The 15,357-nt window shown below is 46.2% G+C and overlaps 1 protein-coding gene across 4 annotated transcripts in view; it reads right to left on the minus strand.

Annotated features, from left to right (window-relative positions):
* tjap1 (tight junction associated protein 1 (peripheral)) overlaps window positions 1-15,357 on the minus strand; it is a 73,226-nt gene that overhangs the window by 29,292 nt on the left and 28,577 nt on the right. For 2 of the 4 annotated variants that reach the window (XM_029120281.2, XM_034292550.1), the window contains exons 2-5: window positions 14,555-14,647; window positions 12,227-12,285; window positions 3,316-3,512; window positions 61-89 (exon numbers count right to left, since the gene is read on the minus strand). In XM_029120281.2, the coding sequence (XP_028976114.2) occupies window positions 61-89; window positions 3,316-3,474 (188 nt within the window). In that variant the 5' untranslated portion in view covers window positions 3,475-3,512; window positions 12,227-12,285; window positions 14,555-14,647. The other 2 variants (XM_029120279.2, XM_034292549.1) reach the window with 1 other exon arrangement.

Genomic DNA, 15,357 nt, shown 5'->3' on the forward strand with positions numbered 1-15,357 from the left:
TGTATCTGTGTGTTGATAACTAAGTTAAGATAAGAAGATGATGATAAAATAACCACTTACTTGATCCTGTCTGCATCTGATAAGGTGTCCTGCAACAACAGAAACATCCCATTAGTTTGGCCACTGTGGATGTTTGCCTTCTTTGTCAAGAACAATAAATGCGCATGAAATCTCAGCTACACTGGACCACCATTGGTAACTGCTTTTCAAAAGGCTATCCATCTACAACCTTGTAGCATTGAGGCAGATGGCGAGCAGACCCTGGAAACAGATGAGATTTGCTCTGTGACAGACAGACACACAGACAGACACACAGACAGACAGACACACAGACAGACAGAGACACAGACAGACAGAGACACAGACAGACAGAGAGACACAGAGAGACACAGAGACACAGAGAGACACAGAGACACAGACAGACAGAGACACAGACAGACAGAGACACAGACAGAGACAGAGACAGAGACAGAGACAGAGACAGAGACACAGACAGAGACAGAGACACAGACAGAGACAGAGACACAGACAGACAGAGACACAGACAGACAGAGACACAGACAGAGACACAGACAGAGACACAGACAGAGACACAGACAGACAGAGACAGACAGAGACAGACAGAGACAGACAGAGACAGACAGAGACAGACAGACAGACAGAGACACAGACAGAGACAGACAGAGACACAGACACAGACAGACAGAGACACAGACAGAGACAGACAGAGACACAGACAGAGACAGACAGAGACACAGACAGAGACAGAGACACAGACAGAGACAGACAGAGACACAGACAGAGACAGAGACACAGACAGAGACAGACAGAGACACAGACAGAGACAGACAGAGACACAGACAGAGACAGACAGAGACACAGACAGACAGAGACACAGACAGACAGAGACACAGACAGAGACACAGACAGACAGAGAGACAGACAGAGACACAGACAGACAGAGAGACAGACAGAGACAGAGAGACAGACAGAGACAGAGAGACAGACAGACAGACAGACAGACAGACAGACAGACAGACACAGACAGACACAGACACAGACAGACAGACAGACAGACAGACAGACAGACAGACACAGACAGACAGACAGACACAGACAGACACAGACAGACAGACACAGACAGACAGACACAGACAGACAGACACAGACAGACAGACACAGACAGACAGACACAGACAGACAGACAGACAAGATAGATTGCTTTTGAAGCAGTAGTTGAGCATAGGTTCTAAGTTCATAATTACCAATTTGCGACTGCACATTATTCAGATTATTCACTTGTTTTTCCAGTGTTAGCTACATTTCTGTTGAAGCCAAAATATTACATATGTGAGAAGCAGAATTTAACATGTCTGTCAGCTGCACAGGTCAACACGTAACATGGAGCTATGAAATCAATTTGACAGTCCCCGTCATTCTGCTAACTGAAAAGCCTTTGGTTCGCATAGACGGGCAGCCAATAGATCAACAGCACTTAAGAGGCAGGCTGGGAGTTATTAGCTCTATTTTTTAAATATGGTAGTCTCAACTTAATTGATAATTAAGTTATCATGTTGAATAACCGTAAAGGCATAATGGTGGTTCTCAAAAAATATGGAACTAGTAGAAACATTTTAACTTTTATTAAGGAAATCAGAAATTAAAAAGGCTGAACCACACGTGAAAACAGCTGCAGAACAGAGAAGTTTCCGGCAAGGTTTGAATTTGACTGTACAGTTTATGCTACTTGACACGTTTGCGCTCATTCAACATATTCAGGGAGACGACTTACCTTTGTTAATGCCGTATGTCATTTCTATTTACAATATGATGAGTTGTAGCTAAGCAACTCCCGGGTTGAAACTGCTCTCTACAACACACAGATGTGTTCAGAAGCCTTCCAATTTTTTATCATTGTAACCAAAAAAAACGTACCAAAAAAACCGGAGAAAAAATAGAGGGCATGTCCTCACATACCTTGATTTGTGATAAAATAGAAAAAGAGCTGAGCTGTGATACGGTTGGCTCATGTTTCCTCTCAGGTTGAGGAGGCTGGGGCACGTATTTCGCTCGGGGTTTATCCACAGCTTCCCCGTCCCGAGCCCTCGTCGCTAGCTGATGGAGCTGCCGCTGTTGGTACTGGTGACGGGCCACCCGCCGGCTCTCGTCTTCCCAGTCGCTGTCGCTGCTGCGTTTGGAGCTGGAGTCCCCTCCACTTCCCATGTGGCTGTAGATCGGCACATCGGCTTGGGGCCTCGACGCCTCCCGATGCACGCCTGGCCTACGCTTCTCCGGTTCTTGGTCTGAGCTGTCCTTGTTCAGAGGGATCTGCCTGGTCTTGGGCAGGCCCTCTTTGTCCTTCTTTGAAGGCCTGTCTCGGGCCAGCGCCTGGGACCACTCGTCCCAAGGCCTGCTCTTCTCAGCCATCCTCCCGGCTCCTTGCTTCTTCATGTCGGGAGCCTGGGGGTGACTTCTTTCCAGGCGCTGGGATGGGTTTCCACTCGATGGCCTTGGGTCTTCTGGGGGTTTCCCACACAGCATCTGCATTCTGGAAGGGCTGATGACCCTGGTGGTGACATCATCCAGGAAGTTCGAAAACTTCAGCTTATCTTCTAGGAACTGGATCTTCTTCTCAGATGGCGCGGCACTGGGCGAGGCGGAGAATGGGGAAGCCTGTCTGTTTGAGGTGGTCTGGCCCGGAACTGTCCTCTCAGTCTCCCTGTCTAGAGACTTGCTCTGGGGTTTCCGGCCGCGCCCACTACCGCGGCTTCGCCCCAGCATCTCGGCTGACTTTGACTTTCTGAGCTTCTCGGACATGTGGACCTCCAAATGGTTGGGTTGCTTGAGGATCCCCTTGGGAGGGGGGGCCGGCCTCTGGAAGGAAGTAGTTTGGTGCTTCCCCAGCCTGGGCACCAGGATCTCTGCCTTGTCCTTAAAGGCCAGCGAGCGGTTGGACTGGGCCGGTGAGACCGAGTGGTCACCTTGCTGGGAGTCCTCGGAGGTAAGGTCCTCGTCTCCAGAGACAGCGATAAGGCCCTCGCTACGGCTCAAGAAACGGCTCATCCCCTGATGGTACCCAAAAGCCCGATTGGCTGTGACACCTACAGCAACGCCTCCACGACTGAAGATGCGGGGTGGGGGCAGAACTGTAAGGTCCAGGCTGGACAAGCTGGAGACGTCCACCTCGCTGTCCGAGAGCGGAGACCAGGAGGGGGAGAACACATTGCGGCCCTCGGGACTAACCGTGCATTTCTGGAGGGGGTCCGCGAACCGCGCTCGCTGAAAACCTGGGATGTGGTTCGGAACGCGAATTACCTGGCAGGAGTCAGAGGCATTGGGGCCTGCGGGCTTGGCGGGCGCAGGCAGCACACTCCCGCTAAGGTCCTCTCGGAAGGTGGGCAGGCCGTGGCGGGTCTCCCGGTGCTGAGGCGGTGCCTTACGGTACGGCTTCCTGGCCGGGGCAGCACTCGTCATCCTAGGCGCTAAGCGTCCGTCCGTCCTTGCTGTTATTCCTGCCAGGAGAGAAGCATTAGTTTTGTTGGAAGCAGCCCTGAGCCCTGCCCTATTCCACAAGCCAGCTGCAAAGGTCTGCGTCCAGTCCCCCTCTCTTTCATTCTCACCACTCTTCATGCACATGCACTCTGTCTCTCTTTAGCTCTCCCCCCGTCTCTCTCACTCACTCGCTCGCTCTCATAAAGCTACTGCAACAAAAAAGTGGTTTGAATCAATAGGCTTTGATGAGAGCAGTGGCATTAGGCGGTAGGGAAAAAAACAGCTTCCTGGTGCAGACAGTGAGCACTGGAGAGTTAAGGGAGGGGTTTGGGATCAAATGAACATAAAACATGTCAATGTTTCGGGGGGCTTTTTAAATATCAGCTCTCAGAACTACGCCTGCTGAGTCTAAATGTGTGCGCATCTGCGAGCGTGCAATAAAATCAGAGGAAAAATCTAAGCATGCCCTCAAGCCTACGATTGATTACAAGCAGAAGTGTGTTTGCGATAGAGGAACTCGTAAACTACAGTCGAACCAACTACAGCATCGATTTAAGTGAGCTAAGTTTAGAACATGAACACCAGGCACGTTTGTGGGTAACAAAGCCACCCCCCCCCGACCACACAAAACACGCCCACAGTGGCCGTAATAGCAGAAAAGCTCAAGCTGGACCAGGAGGGCCTGTCACTGTATCCGTTCTGATGGATGACTTGGCTTCCGCTGAGTCACTCTGTAGGCCTGTGGATCCAATTGCCACAGTGAGCGGAAAAACACCGGAGAGCTGTCCATCCTTCCTGCCAGCATGATAAGGATAATGTAGTCGCTCTCTCTATCCATTATACATGTTGCTTATACGAAAGTCTCATGCACTCGCTGCACTTTAAATAAATCCTATTTTAAGAGGTCCAGATAAAAACGAGGCAGCACTTCCCTCTGCATCCCTAAGGAGAATGTTCGGAGAAAAAAGGTGAAAGATTAGGAAACGTGAGGGATAAAAGGTCCCACTGCCCTATTCCGTCTAAGCCCCACCTCTGGCTTTGCTCATAGATTCCCATCATTCAGAACAGGGCATAATCGCACATGACTGGATTATGCCCTGGAGGAACCAATGAACAGCCATTGATTAAACCACCGCTTCCTGGGTCGGAGATGCCCCCACTCAACCCCTGTGCCCTGTTCCCTCTGATGTCCCAGATATAGAGGAGCACAGAGCTTTACATTTAGTGTGTGACCCCCCCCCCCCCCGACTGGTCAAAGGGGGAAATAAAGAGGGCCCAATGTGTCACAGCGGAATTTCGTTGACAGGTCGATGAGCTTCGCTGTGATAGGACAGTAGCTTGTGCAGTGCAGCGGGTGGGCGGGGCCACACGTTCAGGACTAGTTTGTGACGTCTCAAAGCAGAGTAACAACCAGCATTCACACCATCTTTATCCAGAACTAACCCTGAAACCCCACATATGGGGATATACTGGATTAGACAGATCTCCAAATCCTCTAACTTTGTCCTTGACAACTGCCACAACCGATTAATGTTTTTCATACCATTTCAAATTTCTGTGTTTAACATACACGCCATGTAATTCAGATTCCTAGGGAGTCGACAGCATGGCAATAAGGAAGGAATGTGGATAACATGAAACGTTGAATCCCTGTTCTACGACGGGTTGTTGCATTTTAAAGAACTCGCCAGTTCCTTGTCACATGGAATTTCTCAAGAATTGTGAGGCATGTGAGTGAAACCTCAGTTAAAGCGTCATAGAGGAAGAGAGAAAAGCTGGGTTTGAGTCTGAAATACAACAACATTTTCTTTCACTTTCACTGAGTCACACAGCTTAGAATGCTTCCCATACAAGACCCTGCGTCATGAGAGGAATCGCAACCCCTGCAATGGACGGCTGACTGTACTCTATTCTACCACCTTACCCACTTAACCTCAGTAGAAAAACAATGGCTCTCAATTATTTCTGGTTTTCCAAGCAGTTGTGTAAGCTGTTGAGGTCAAATAAGGCTAGCCCATAAAAAGCATGTTGTCCCATTTGTCCTTGATCAATAAAAATAACCAGATCAATGCAACAAAACATGCACTGCCTGTATAAGTGCTCTGTGTTTCGCCAATAGAAGACCCTGTCCACAGGCCTCAGCTGAAAGTACAGTAGTCCGTAATCTCAGAATCTGGCTGTGTGGAATCAGCCTGGCAACTGTAACCACAGGTTTTACGTCGACACTAATCCGTCCCGTGTCTTGCAAAGAGTTATAAGCTAAAGCAAATGTAGTTTGGCTACAATATTGAAATAATGCTTTATCTGCTACATGTTGTGCTACATCCTAAAAAGTGACAATCCTATTGCTCTATTATTTAGAGAAAGAGATAAATGTTTCTATTACTTTCTAAACAATTTCAAGAAAGGTAGGGACCAAAATTATGTAAACCTCTTTTCAACAGCTTGCAATATCTCATGCTGCTAAGATGACAGAGCCTTACCAAAAAAAGATTTATAGACTAGACAGACCCTTAGACACGCCTATGGGCCCCCAGACTCCGATGGAGACACGCCTATGGGCCATCAGACTCCAATGGAGACACGCCTATGGGCCATCAGACTCCAATGGAGACACGCCTATGGGCCATCAGACTCCAATGGAGACACGCCTATGGGCCATCAGACTCCAATGGAGACACGCCTATGGGCCATCAGACTCCGATGGAGACACGCCTATGGGCCATCAGACTCCGATGGAGACACGCCTATGGGCCATCAGACTCCGATGGAGACACGCCTATGGGCCATCAGACTCCGATGGAGACACGCCTATGGGCCATCAGACTCCGATGGAGACACGCCTATGGGCCATCAGACTCCGATGGAGACACGCCTATGGGCCATCAGACTCCGATGGAGACACGCCTATGGGCCATCAGACTCCGATGGAGACACGCCTATGGGCCATCAGACTCCGATGGAGACACGCCTATGGGCCATCAGACTCCGATGGAGACACGCCTATGGGCCATCAGACTCAGATTTTTTTTAAATCATAAATTGGATCAGGTTTCTGGCAAAAATATCCTGGTAGTGGGTAATGTTTGTTGTGCTATTGACATTAGCCAAAAGGTAGATATGAGGATCAAACTAAAATACGCTGTACAGTGTAATGGAGCTAAAACATGCATTAATAGACATATACATGTGTAAGTATACATATACATGTATATACACACACACACACATAAATATGGCAATGGTATTCCCTGATGGCAATGGCCTCTTTCAGCAGGATAATGCACCCAGCCACAAAACAAAAATGGTTCCTGAATGGTTTGAGGAACACAACAAAGAGTTCAAGGTGTTGACTTGGCCTCAAACATCCCCCAGATCTCAATCCAATCGAGCATCAGTGGGATGTGCTGGACAAACAAGTCCAAATCATGGAGGCCCCACCTCGCAACTTACAGGACTTAAAGGATCTGCTGCTAACATCTTTGTGCCAGATACCGCAGCACACCTCCAGAGGTCTAGTGGAGTCCATGCCTTGACGGGTCAGGGCTGATTTAGCAAAATGGGGACATACACAATATTAGGGAGGTGGTCATAATGTTATGGCTGATTGACGCACACGCACGCACGCACAGCCACATGAGGCTGTGCATTGTCCTGCAGCACAGAGCCCACTGCACCAGCATAAGGTCTGAAGATCGGTCTGAGGATTTCATATCGGTACCTAACAGCAGTCATGGTACTGTTGGCTAGCACGTGGTCTGTGCGTCCCTCCAAGGATGTGCCTCCCCAGACCATCACAGACCCACCGCCAAAACAGTCATGCTGGATGATGTTGCAGGAAGCATAAAGTTTACAACGATGTCTCCAGACACTTTTACATCTATCACAGGTGCTCAATGTGAACCTGCTCTCATCTGTGAATAGAACAGGCCGTCGATGAAGGACCTGCCAATTCTGGTGTTCTCTGGCGAATGCCAATTGAGTTGCATGGTGCTGGGCTGAGGGCACAAGTCCCACTAGAGGACATTGGGCCCTCATACCTCCCTCATGGAGTCAGTTTCTGACAGTTTGGTCAGAAACATGCACACCAGTAGCCCGCTGAAGGTCATTTTGTTGGGCTCTGGCAGTTCTCCTCCTGTTCCTCCTCACACAAAGGAGCAGATACCGGTCGTGCGGCTGGGTTGATGCCCCTCTACGGCCCTGTCCACCTCTCCTTATATAACAGCCCTTCTCCTGGTATCTCCTCCATGCTCTTCAGACTCTGAGAGACAAAGCAAACCTTCTTGGGACAGCACATATGGATGTGCCATTCTGAAGGAGCTATACGGTCTGTGAAACCTGAATGGGCTGCAGGTACCGCCTCATGCTACCAGTAGTGACAAGGACACTAGCAAAACCAGAAAGAATCAGTCAGAAAGGATTAAGTAGAGAGCAACTGTCTGTGGCCACCACCTGCAAAACCATTCCCTTTTGTGGGGTTGTCTTGCTGTTGCCTCTCCAATGCACCTGTTGTCACTTTCATTTTCACCACAACAGGTAACACTGATTCACAAACGCTTATGCTTCCTAACTGGACAGATTGATATCCCTTGGTGTTACACTGTCATGATTACGTTTCCCCTAAAAAATTTTAAGTGTGTGTGTGTGTGTGATATATATGTATATGTTCCAGCAACGGAATGTCTTATTGGAGTGATTTGAAAAAACCCATGTTGAAGTAACACAGAATGCCTTCAGATATAACTCACAGGTTGAAAAAGCAGACTTGGACAACAAGACCACAAGATAATGTTGCTGTCCAATGTTCTGGCTGCAGGGTGTCTCGGATACTTGGAGATACGCTGGTCGGAAAAACAGTTGGCAGCATGAACAGTTAGCCTACTGGCCTACAGCAGCGTCACCACCACCAACACTGCAAACAAACCGACTAGAAAAATAAGCTCTTGTGGAAGAGACGGACACAGCAGTGAGTTTTTGAAACATGTAGATGTTCTTTGCTAAATGGAACACTGTAGAAGACTGTAGCATACGAAGAAGAAATTATAACAGGCAAATAATTCAGATTGTGTATTATGGAAACAGAGTTGCTGTGTAAAAGGGATCCGGGAGTAGCTGTTTATGCTATGCACACCTCATGACCCAGGCAGGGATTCAATCCAAAAGAGTGCTAGAGGCACGGGAATGTTTTAAGGCAATCTCCATTAGAGGAGACATCTGCAGCGTTTTACTTGAATGGTGGGCTAATCTCCACAAACACTGCTTTTAAAAGCTGCAAAGCCTATAACCCACTTCTGGATTAAATAAAGGCCAAGTTATTACACTGCATTTATTTATAATTTCATTTATTTGTTTATGTAAGCTTTTTTTCTTTTTTACTTTGGCTCTCTATTTAAAACAACAGTTGATTCGGGAATGCAGAATGACTCAAGTGTGATATTTCTAAGCATTAGGCTGAGAGAGACTCATTCAGGGGCTTCCATTCAAAATAATTAGGTTATACTCTGCACCAATGTTCTATGATCATCTTAAATATGATAATATCCAGACCAAGTGGTGGAACGAGCCTTTTTACAGAGATATTGTAGCGTAATGTTAAAAATAGCTGTCCTTTGTTATCTTGTAAAGCATGAACAGGCATGAGAAATACCATGAAAACATCTCTTTTTAATGAAGAATGTCACAGGACAGTCTACAAGTTCGCCTTTCAATCAGACCATACCTCCCAACAATGTAGCATTGACTTATCAAACCAATCCAACACATTGTGGAGGACGTATTATCTACAATTCAATATCTACAATTCAAAATAATAAATCCTCCTTAAAATTAACAAAAAAGGTGAGCATCTCTGAAAACCTCACGTTCTCCATCCCATAGTGAACATGACATTACCAGGGTGTATGATCAGTGACCAGTTCCACACATGCAAAATGCATATTCAACAAATCAAAAGAGTGATGTTTGGAATTAGACCAGAACTATCCTGTGTCCTCAACCTTGATCTGATTAGTTCTCAAAGTATTGTTTTAATTGCTACTATGGTGACGCATATGTTGTTGACTCTTCTGTCACAAATGTAAGGTTGGAAAAGTTAAAACACTGATAACGGGTTAACGCATGACATGCATCCTGAACAAGGCCCAGGATCACGTTCCCATTTATTCAGCGCACAGAAACTACGGTTTTTAAGCAGGTTTCTGCACGTCTTTAAGGTGAACAACTCCCTTTCCAACATTCTCGGCAGCTGCTGTGAGACTTGGCCGACCTGTTGTTTTCGTCTTCTGTTCTATTCAAACAGCACTGCATTACATTACAGGCATACTGTATGCTGTGACTGATTATAAACAGAGGCGTATAATGATCAATTAGTATTGTTTTTTAAATAACATTCCCACCATGAACAACACTAAAGTCACTTGTCCAACATCGACCTCTCAAAACTGCGATGTGAGCCAATTTGCTCCGCCCATGCTGCAACCAGGATTTGCCCAATGTTTAGGGAGGCCTAATCCCTCTTACCAATGTTGTTGAAGTCGCAGAATTACACGCCCACACCTAAAACTCAAACACACGCTTAAAGCTTCAGGCATCTTAAATGGGTTTTTTTCAATCCCTGATTTGGGTGTTGACTGAAGGCAAAAATAACACTCTCCACTCTCACACATTTGTGTTGAAAATAATTAATAAGAGGGAATAAGCCCAAATTTGGAGCATTAATAGCTCACAGAGACTTGGGTTGTTTATGATGAAAATACTATCATTTCACTGTCTTCAGATTTTGTGTTTCCATCATTTACTATCAAAGCATAGTATGCTCGTAGCTCAACACACCGCTTTTAATTAATTAATTTTTGCAATAAAAAAAGGTGTGCGCAGAGCTTGTTCTTGCGTAGTAAAACACACAGATGTCTACGTACTCTGCCAAAGGTCACAATCACAATCAATCTTTATTTTGAAATTGATTCAAATTATCAATGAAACTACGGGCCAACCTCTGATAACAGTCTCTCAATGTTGGGACAGCACGCCTAAGGCCTCAGGGTGCACGCCTAAGGCCTCAGGGTGCACGCCTAAGGCCTCAGGGTGCACGCCTAAGGCCTCAGGGTGCACGCCTAAGGCCTCAGGGTGCACGCCTAAGGCCTCAGGGTGCACGTCTAAGGCCTCAGGATGATTTGAAAAGGCTGAAAACTGGTATGTCCATAAAATTAGACCTAGCTACACAAGTTCGGTATTCAAGCAATTGATCAGAATTTTGCAGGAGAAAGCCACCACTTTGCTTTTCTTTTCTCCCAAATGCAAACAGTTAAATCCATGCCTCAACGTTTGAAATAATTTCATGGGGAGTCATGAAAGAGTGCGGTGACACCATTAAGCAGAAACTACGTTTTCATTGTTGACTGATGATGGGAAGCTTTGAATGACACAATCACAATATTAATGAGTTCTGTCAGACTTCGTATGTCGGTTGAGGACCAGCGTTCAGTAGGAGTGACGTCAGCTGCAATGGGAGACGCTGAATTAGGGACGGATTTCTGTCACTTCAAGGCAATCTGTCTCTTTTAAAGAAACACAGCATAGCTTTGACGCAGCTTTTAAAAGGAGTACAGCAGAAAGTGGAATAATAACTGTCAAGACGGATTTCTACTGCCCACCGACCCACTCTGTTCTCAGTCACGCATAGGGGGGTTCTCAAATTTGCCCACAGTTAACCACAACTGTTTGTTGGAATCTTGGCATTTAAAATGAAAATGACGCCAAGTCCCATTAAATGAACACCTTTAATGGTTATCCCTGTTTTATCCGTGGACTTTTTCAGAATTTCAGAACTTCTGAGTTAAAGCTTTGCCCGTAAAAACGGACTACTGCCCCGTTTACAATATCTTATAAAGACAAAAAGGAAGTCAGATTTCAGCACACGAGAGCGATATAATTACTTAGTGAATCTGAAGTGACAGCCCTCATTTGGAACATGAAATGGTGAAATGCCATTTACCTAGAGGCGTGTAGTTAAATGAGCCACGCTGGGAGTCTGCATAAATGAGAGTAGTAGTTAATCAGCCCTGGAACTAACGGTCGGACGCACGCTCTGGCACAGAGACGACCAGACAGAGCGGATGCACGGTGGCCTCGGATACCGCGGCACGCGAAAAGAAGGGATCCCCGACTAGACAATCTGGTTACGGCGGAGACCGGTGGCTACAGCAGCTGTTGGGACAGAGAAACCGCCTACAGCGAGATATGGCATAAGACAGCCACCGACAAATCAAAGGTCTTTAGAGCAGATGCATGTTACTGACCCAAACAATGAAACGCGGAAAGAAGGCCCAATGAAACGGCCCTTACCAGCATTGTTCCATTGTCTCGATCAAGAACCCGCTCCTTCCCATTCCTAACCCTAGGGTGAAAACACAGAGCTCTCCCTGCAAAACAAGTAAGACCACCTGGGAGAAGATTTATCCCCAGTACCTAACTATATCTAACTATAGAATAAAAAGCATCAAGTCTAAAGCGGTCTTTACTTATTACAGAGACAAAATCATGCTTTACATTCAGATTATAGTAGAGCTGCGCAGTTGCCACGATTCCGGCGGTTTCTGTGGGCTAAACCAGCATCATGTCCCCCCAAGACAAACCTGCACCCTTAAATGCAAACAGTGTACTGAAATAAACTGAGAAAATCACCAGTGATTACCATCACAAATGTAATCCGTTTCCATTAAAATAAACACTGTACCCAAAGTATGAGGTATTCCAGCGATGTCCTCATCCACAGGTTCTTAAGTCACGGGCATTCTGAAACACACAGGAGAAGGCTGAATTTAGATCAAAGGCTTCCAGTTAAGCAGCTACTGAGTAGTGCCTTGACTTCACACGTGTGTCAGAATGGATTTGCGCGCTGCTACGCCCGTTTCCCTCCTACCCATCACCCTACACAAGGGGAATCATTCACAGGAGACAGACCTACAAATGTGTGTACTAGTCTGATGAGCTTTATTACACCCGGTTACCTAATGATGTCCACTGGGATTTCAGTGAGAGGAATCACTCGGATAACAGGTTGTTAGTAAAAAAATATATATATATATATGAAATGTTCACACATTCGCCCTCCGTTTAAAGCAGTATACACAATATTGGATGGGACAAAAGGGACATATGAAAGTTCACATATGGCAGAAGGAAAATAACTTGTTACGATGAGAAGAGGGATGAATGTTTAAGTTGTGTTAACTACTGTCATTTTCATACGTATATTTTAAATTAGTCTTTATAGAGAATATTTTTTTGGCAAGTACAGCTTTCAGGTTTCCAGCTGAATGTTTCCACTGGTGCCTCAGTTCAGTGTTTATCTGCCTTGAGCTGATCAAATACAATATTTATTCAGCATAAAAGAGGGATTTTTTTACAGGCGTACAGAGCCTTCTGCCGTGGATAAGCAACACTTGCAGGGGATGTGGCAGAAAATAAGAAGTGATGGGCCTGCACGCCGGGAAGGGGCCAGCGCGCCGGGAAGGGGCCAGCACGCCGGGAAGGGGCCTGGCCACCAGCCATGTGATAATCAGCAACTGCTACCCAGCCTCTCAAACACAAAAACATACAGCACCAGTCAAAAGATTGCTAAACAAAACTTTTGAATGGTACTGTACTTAACACATTCTTACACAATCTAAAGGCCGTCCCAACCCCCACAACCACCACTACTGCAGCCTAGGAGACAGCAAGGCAATCGGACTCCTCATAGACAGTTGCCCTTGTTTTAATCAGTGCTATGGTTAACCAGCAGTGGTTTATAATTATCCGAAGAATAATACTTGTCGGCCTTGTATCGACAGCTTCTAAGAGGACTATTGTCAGCGTTGTATCGACTGCTTCTAAGAGGACAAATGGCTGACTTCAGACAGTTGGTCAGAGGCAGATGGATTTTCCCTTCCGTCTGCTTCCCGGCTAGGTTTTCTTTTTCTGCTTTTTGTGGAATTGGTTTCCTCAGCCCTCTTGGGGATTCACTGAACGGGACTGAACCTTCTGTCAGAACGGACTGTAAGGTGAGTTAGACTAAGAACGTTTGATAGATTGATTGCACTCCCATTTTGGCCTCATTAAACCAACACAGTGGCCCAATAAAGCGGTTTGCATGCAGGTAGTTCAGTGGCTTTGGGGTGGGGGCGGGGGGGCCCACAGCTGGTGTATTCAAATAAGGTCACGTCTCTTGGTCCAATGAAAAAGCAGCTGCATGAGGCAAACCCAGTGAGGCTCCTTTCGCAAAAAAACCCCAAATGAATGAAGGTCTCCACTGAGGTGAGGGAAGGCTAGCGCTCCATTATTAACGAGCACCCGGACTGGGCAATGGTGAGCTCTACAGGCTGTGTACCGCCTTGTTTGGGCTGAGCCTGAATAATTTAACAGAGGATGGCTTCGGTTCATATAACGGAGCATGTGAAAAAAATGTGATTATTTTCCAGGGACACGGAGTACGCGGGAGAGAATAACAACTAGGACGATTACGTTCCACTCAGGGCTCTAGACTTGGTGGAACCTGGCCGTCTCTCCCTTGTCCATTACGTGGACAATGAGACTAGAGGTACTGTGCTGATGTTGCCACAACATAACATTACAGATTTACAACAAACATAGTGGCACATTTGACTCATTTATATTTACTAAAAGGAAGGGGGGCATTCAATTCCACAATCGTATGAATAGTATGAAGTAATAAAAATGTTCAAAGCGTATGAGTGAAAAGCACGTTTTCACGAGGAAACCGCGGGGGAATAATCACACAGCAGGAGGTGGTGTGCCACGCTAAAACGAAATTACAAGGAATTCACAAAACCGTAAGATCACAAAGTGCAGAGGAGAAACAAATGTGTATTCTCACAGTGAAGGGATTTTGGGCATATTCCAAACACTACAAAAAGACAAACCAAGGACAAGGTAATAGATAAAAATCTGATTGTGTTGCATGTCGGTCAGGAGGTCAAGAGACCTCATATGAGAGACCGGGGAGAAAGAGAAAGAGGTAAACCAGGATGACAGAGGAATTAAAGCCTGAATAGTCCCTCACCTTTATGAGTGCGATCCAAACTCATCGTCCTTCCAGGCTCCTCTTCCTCCTGCTCGTCCCTCTTGGTGTGTGAACCCCTGGGCAGCCGAGAACCTGAAACAAAAGTAGGTGAATGGAGAGAAAAAAACAAGGCCGTGTCAGTACCACTGGGCTGTCAATCTCCTGACTCCTCGGATACGATAACGAGACCAAAGACCTCACGCGGGTGTCGCTTTCATTCCAATGTCCTTTACACCCCCTCGCCCACCGACGGAACAGCCACTGCCCCATGCTCCTCTATTCGTGTGGGGAGCATTCTCATGCTATTGACTGCCACTGCTTTTGTGAGAATTTAACAGGAATAACTTGCTAATAAATGTTTATTGTAGCTATAGTAACTAACATCTGAGGGTCACTGATATGGCTTCACATGGCAAGTGGTTTTCATGCATTTCCATTTTGAGTCTTCTCAAACCCCTGCTTGTCTTCACTGTGTAATATTCGTTCCATTATCCTTTTCAGAAATTCAGGCTCTGTCAAAGCGATGAGAATCATAAATGGACAGCAATTTACTTTAAGTCCTGCCATAGATTTTAAAGATTTAGGTCAAAACTGTGGCTTTGAAACCTTCACAGTATTTTGGGAAAGGAACTACGGTGTAGAATAGATTCCACTTTGTGTTGTTTCTTATTGTCCTGCTGAATGGCGAATTCCTCCACCACTGTCTGGTGTAAAATAGAATGAAGATGGTTTTCCTCTCGGATTGCCTGTGTTTATCTGCATGTCTTTTAATCTGAAGTCTCCCTGGTCTTTGACCAATGTCA

This window comes from Esox lucius, chromosome 6 (genome assembly GCF_011004845.1).
Source record: "Esox lucius isolate fEsoLuc1 chromosome 6, fEsoLuc1.pri, whole genome shotgun sequence".
NCBI classification, from domain to species: Eukaryota; Metazoa; Chordata; class Actinopteri; order Esociformes; family Esocidae; genus Esox; species Esox lucius.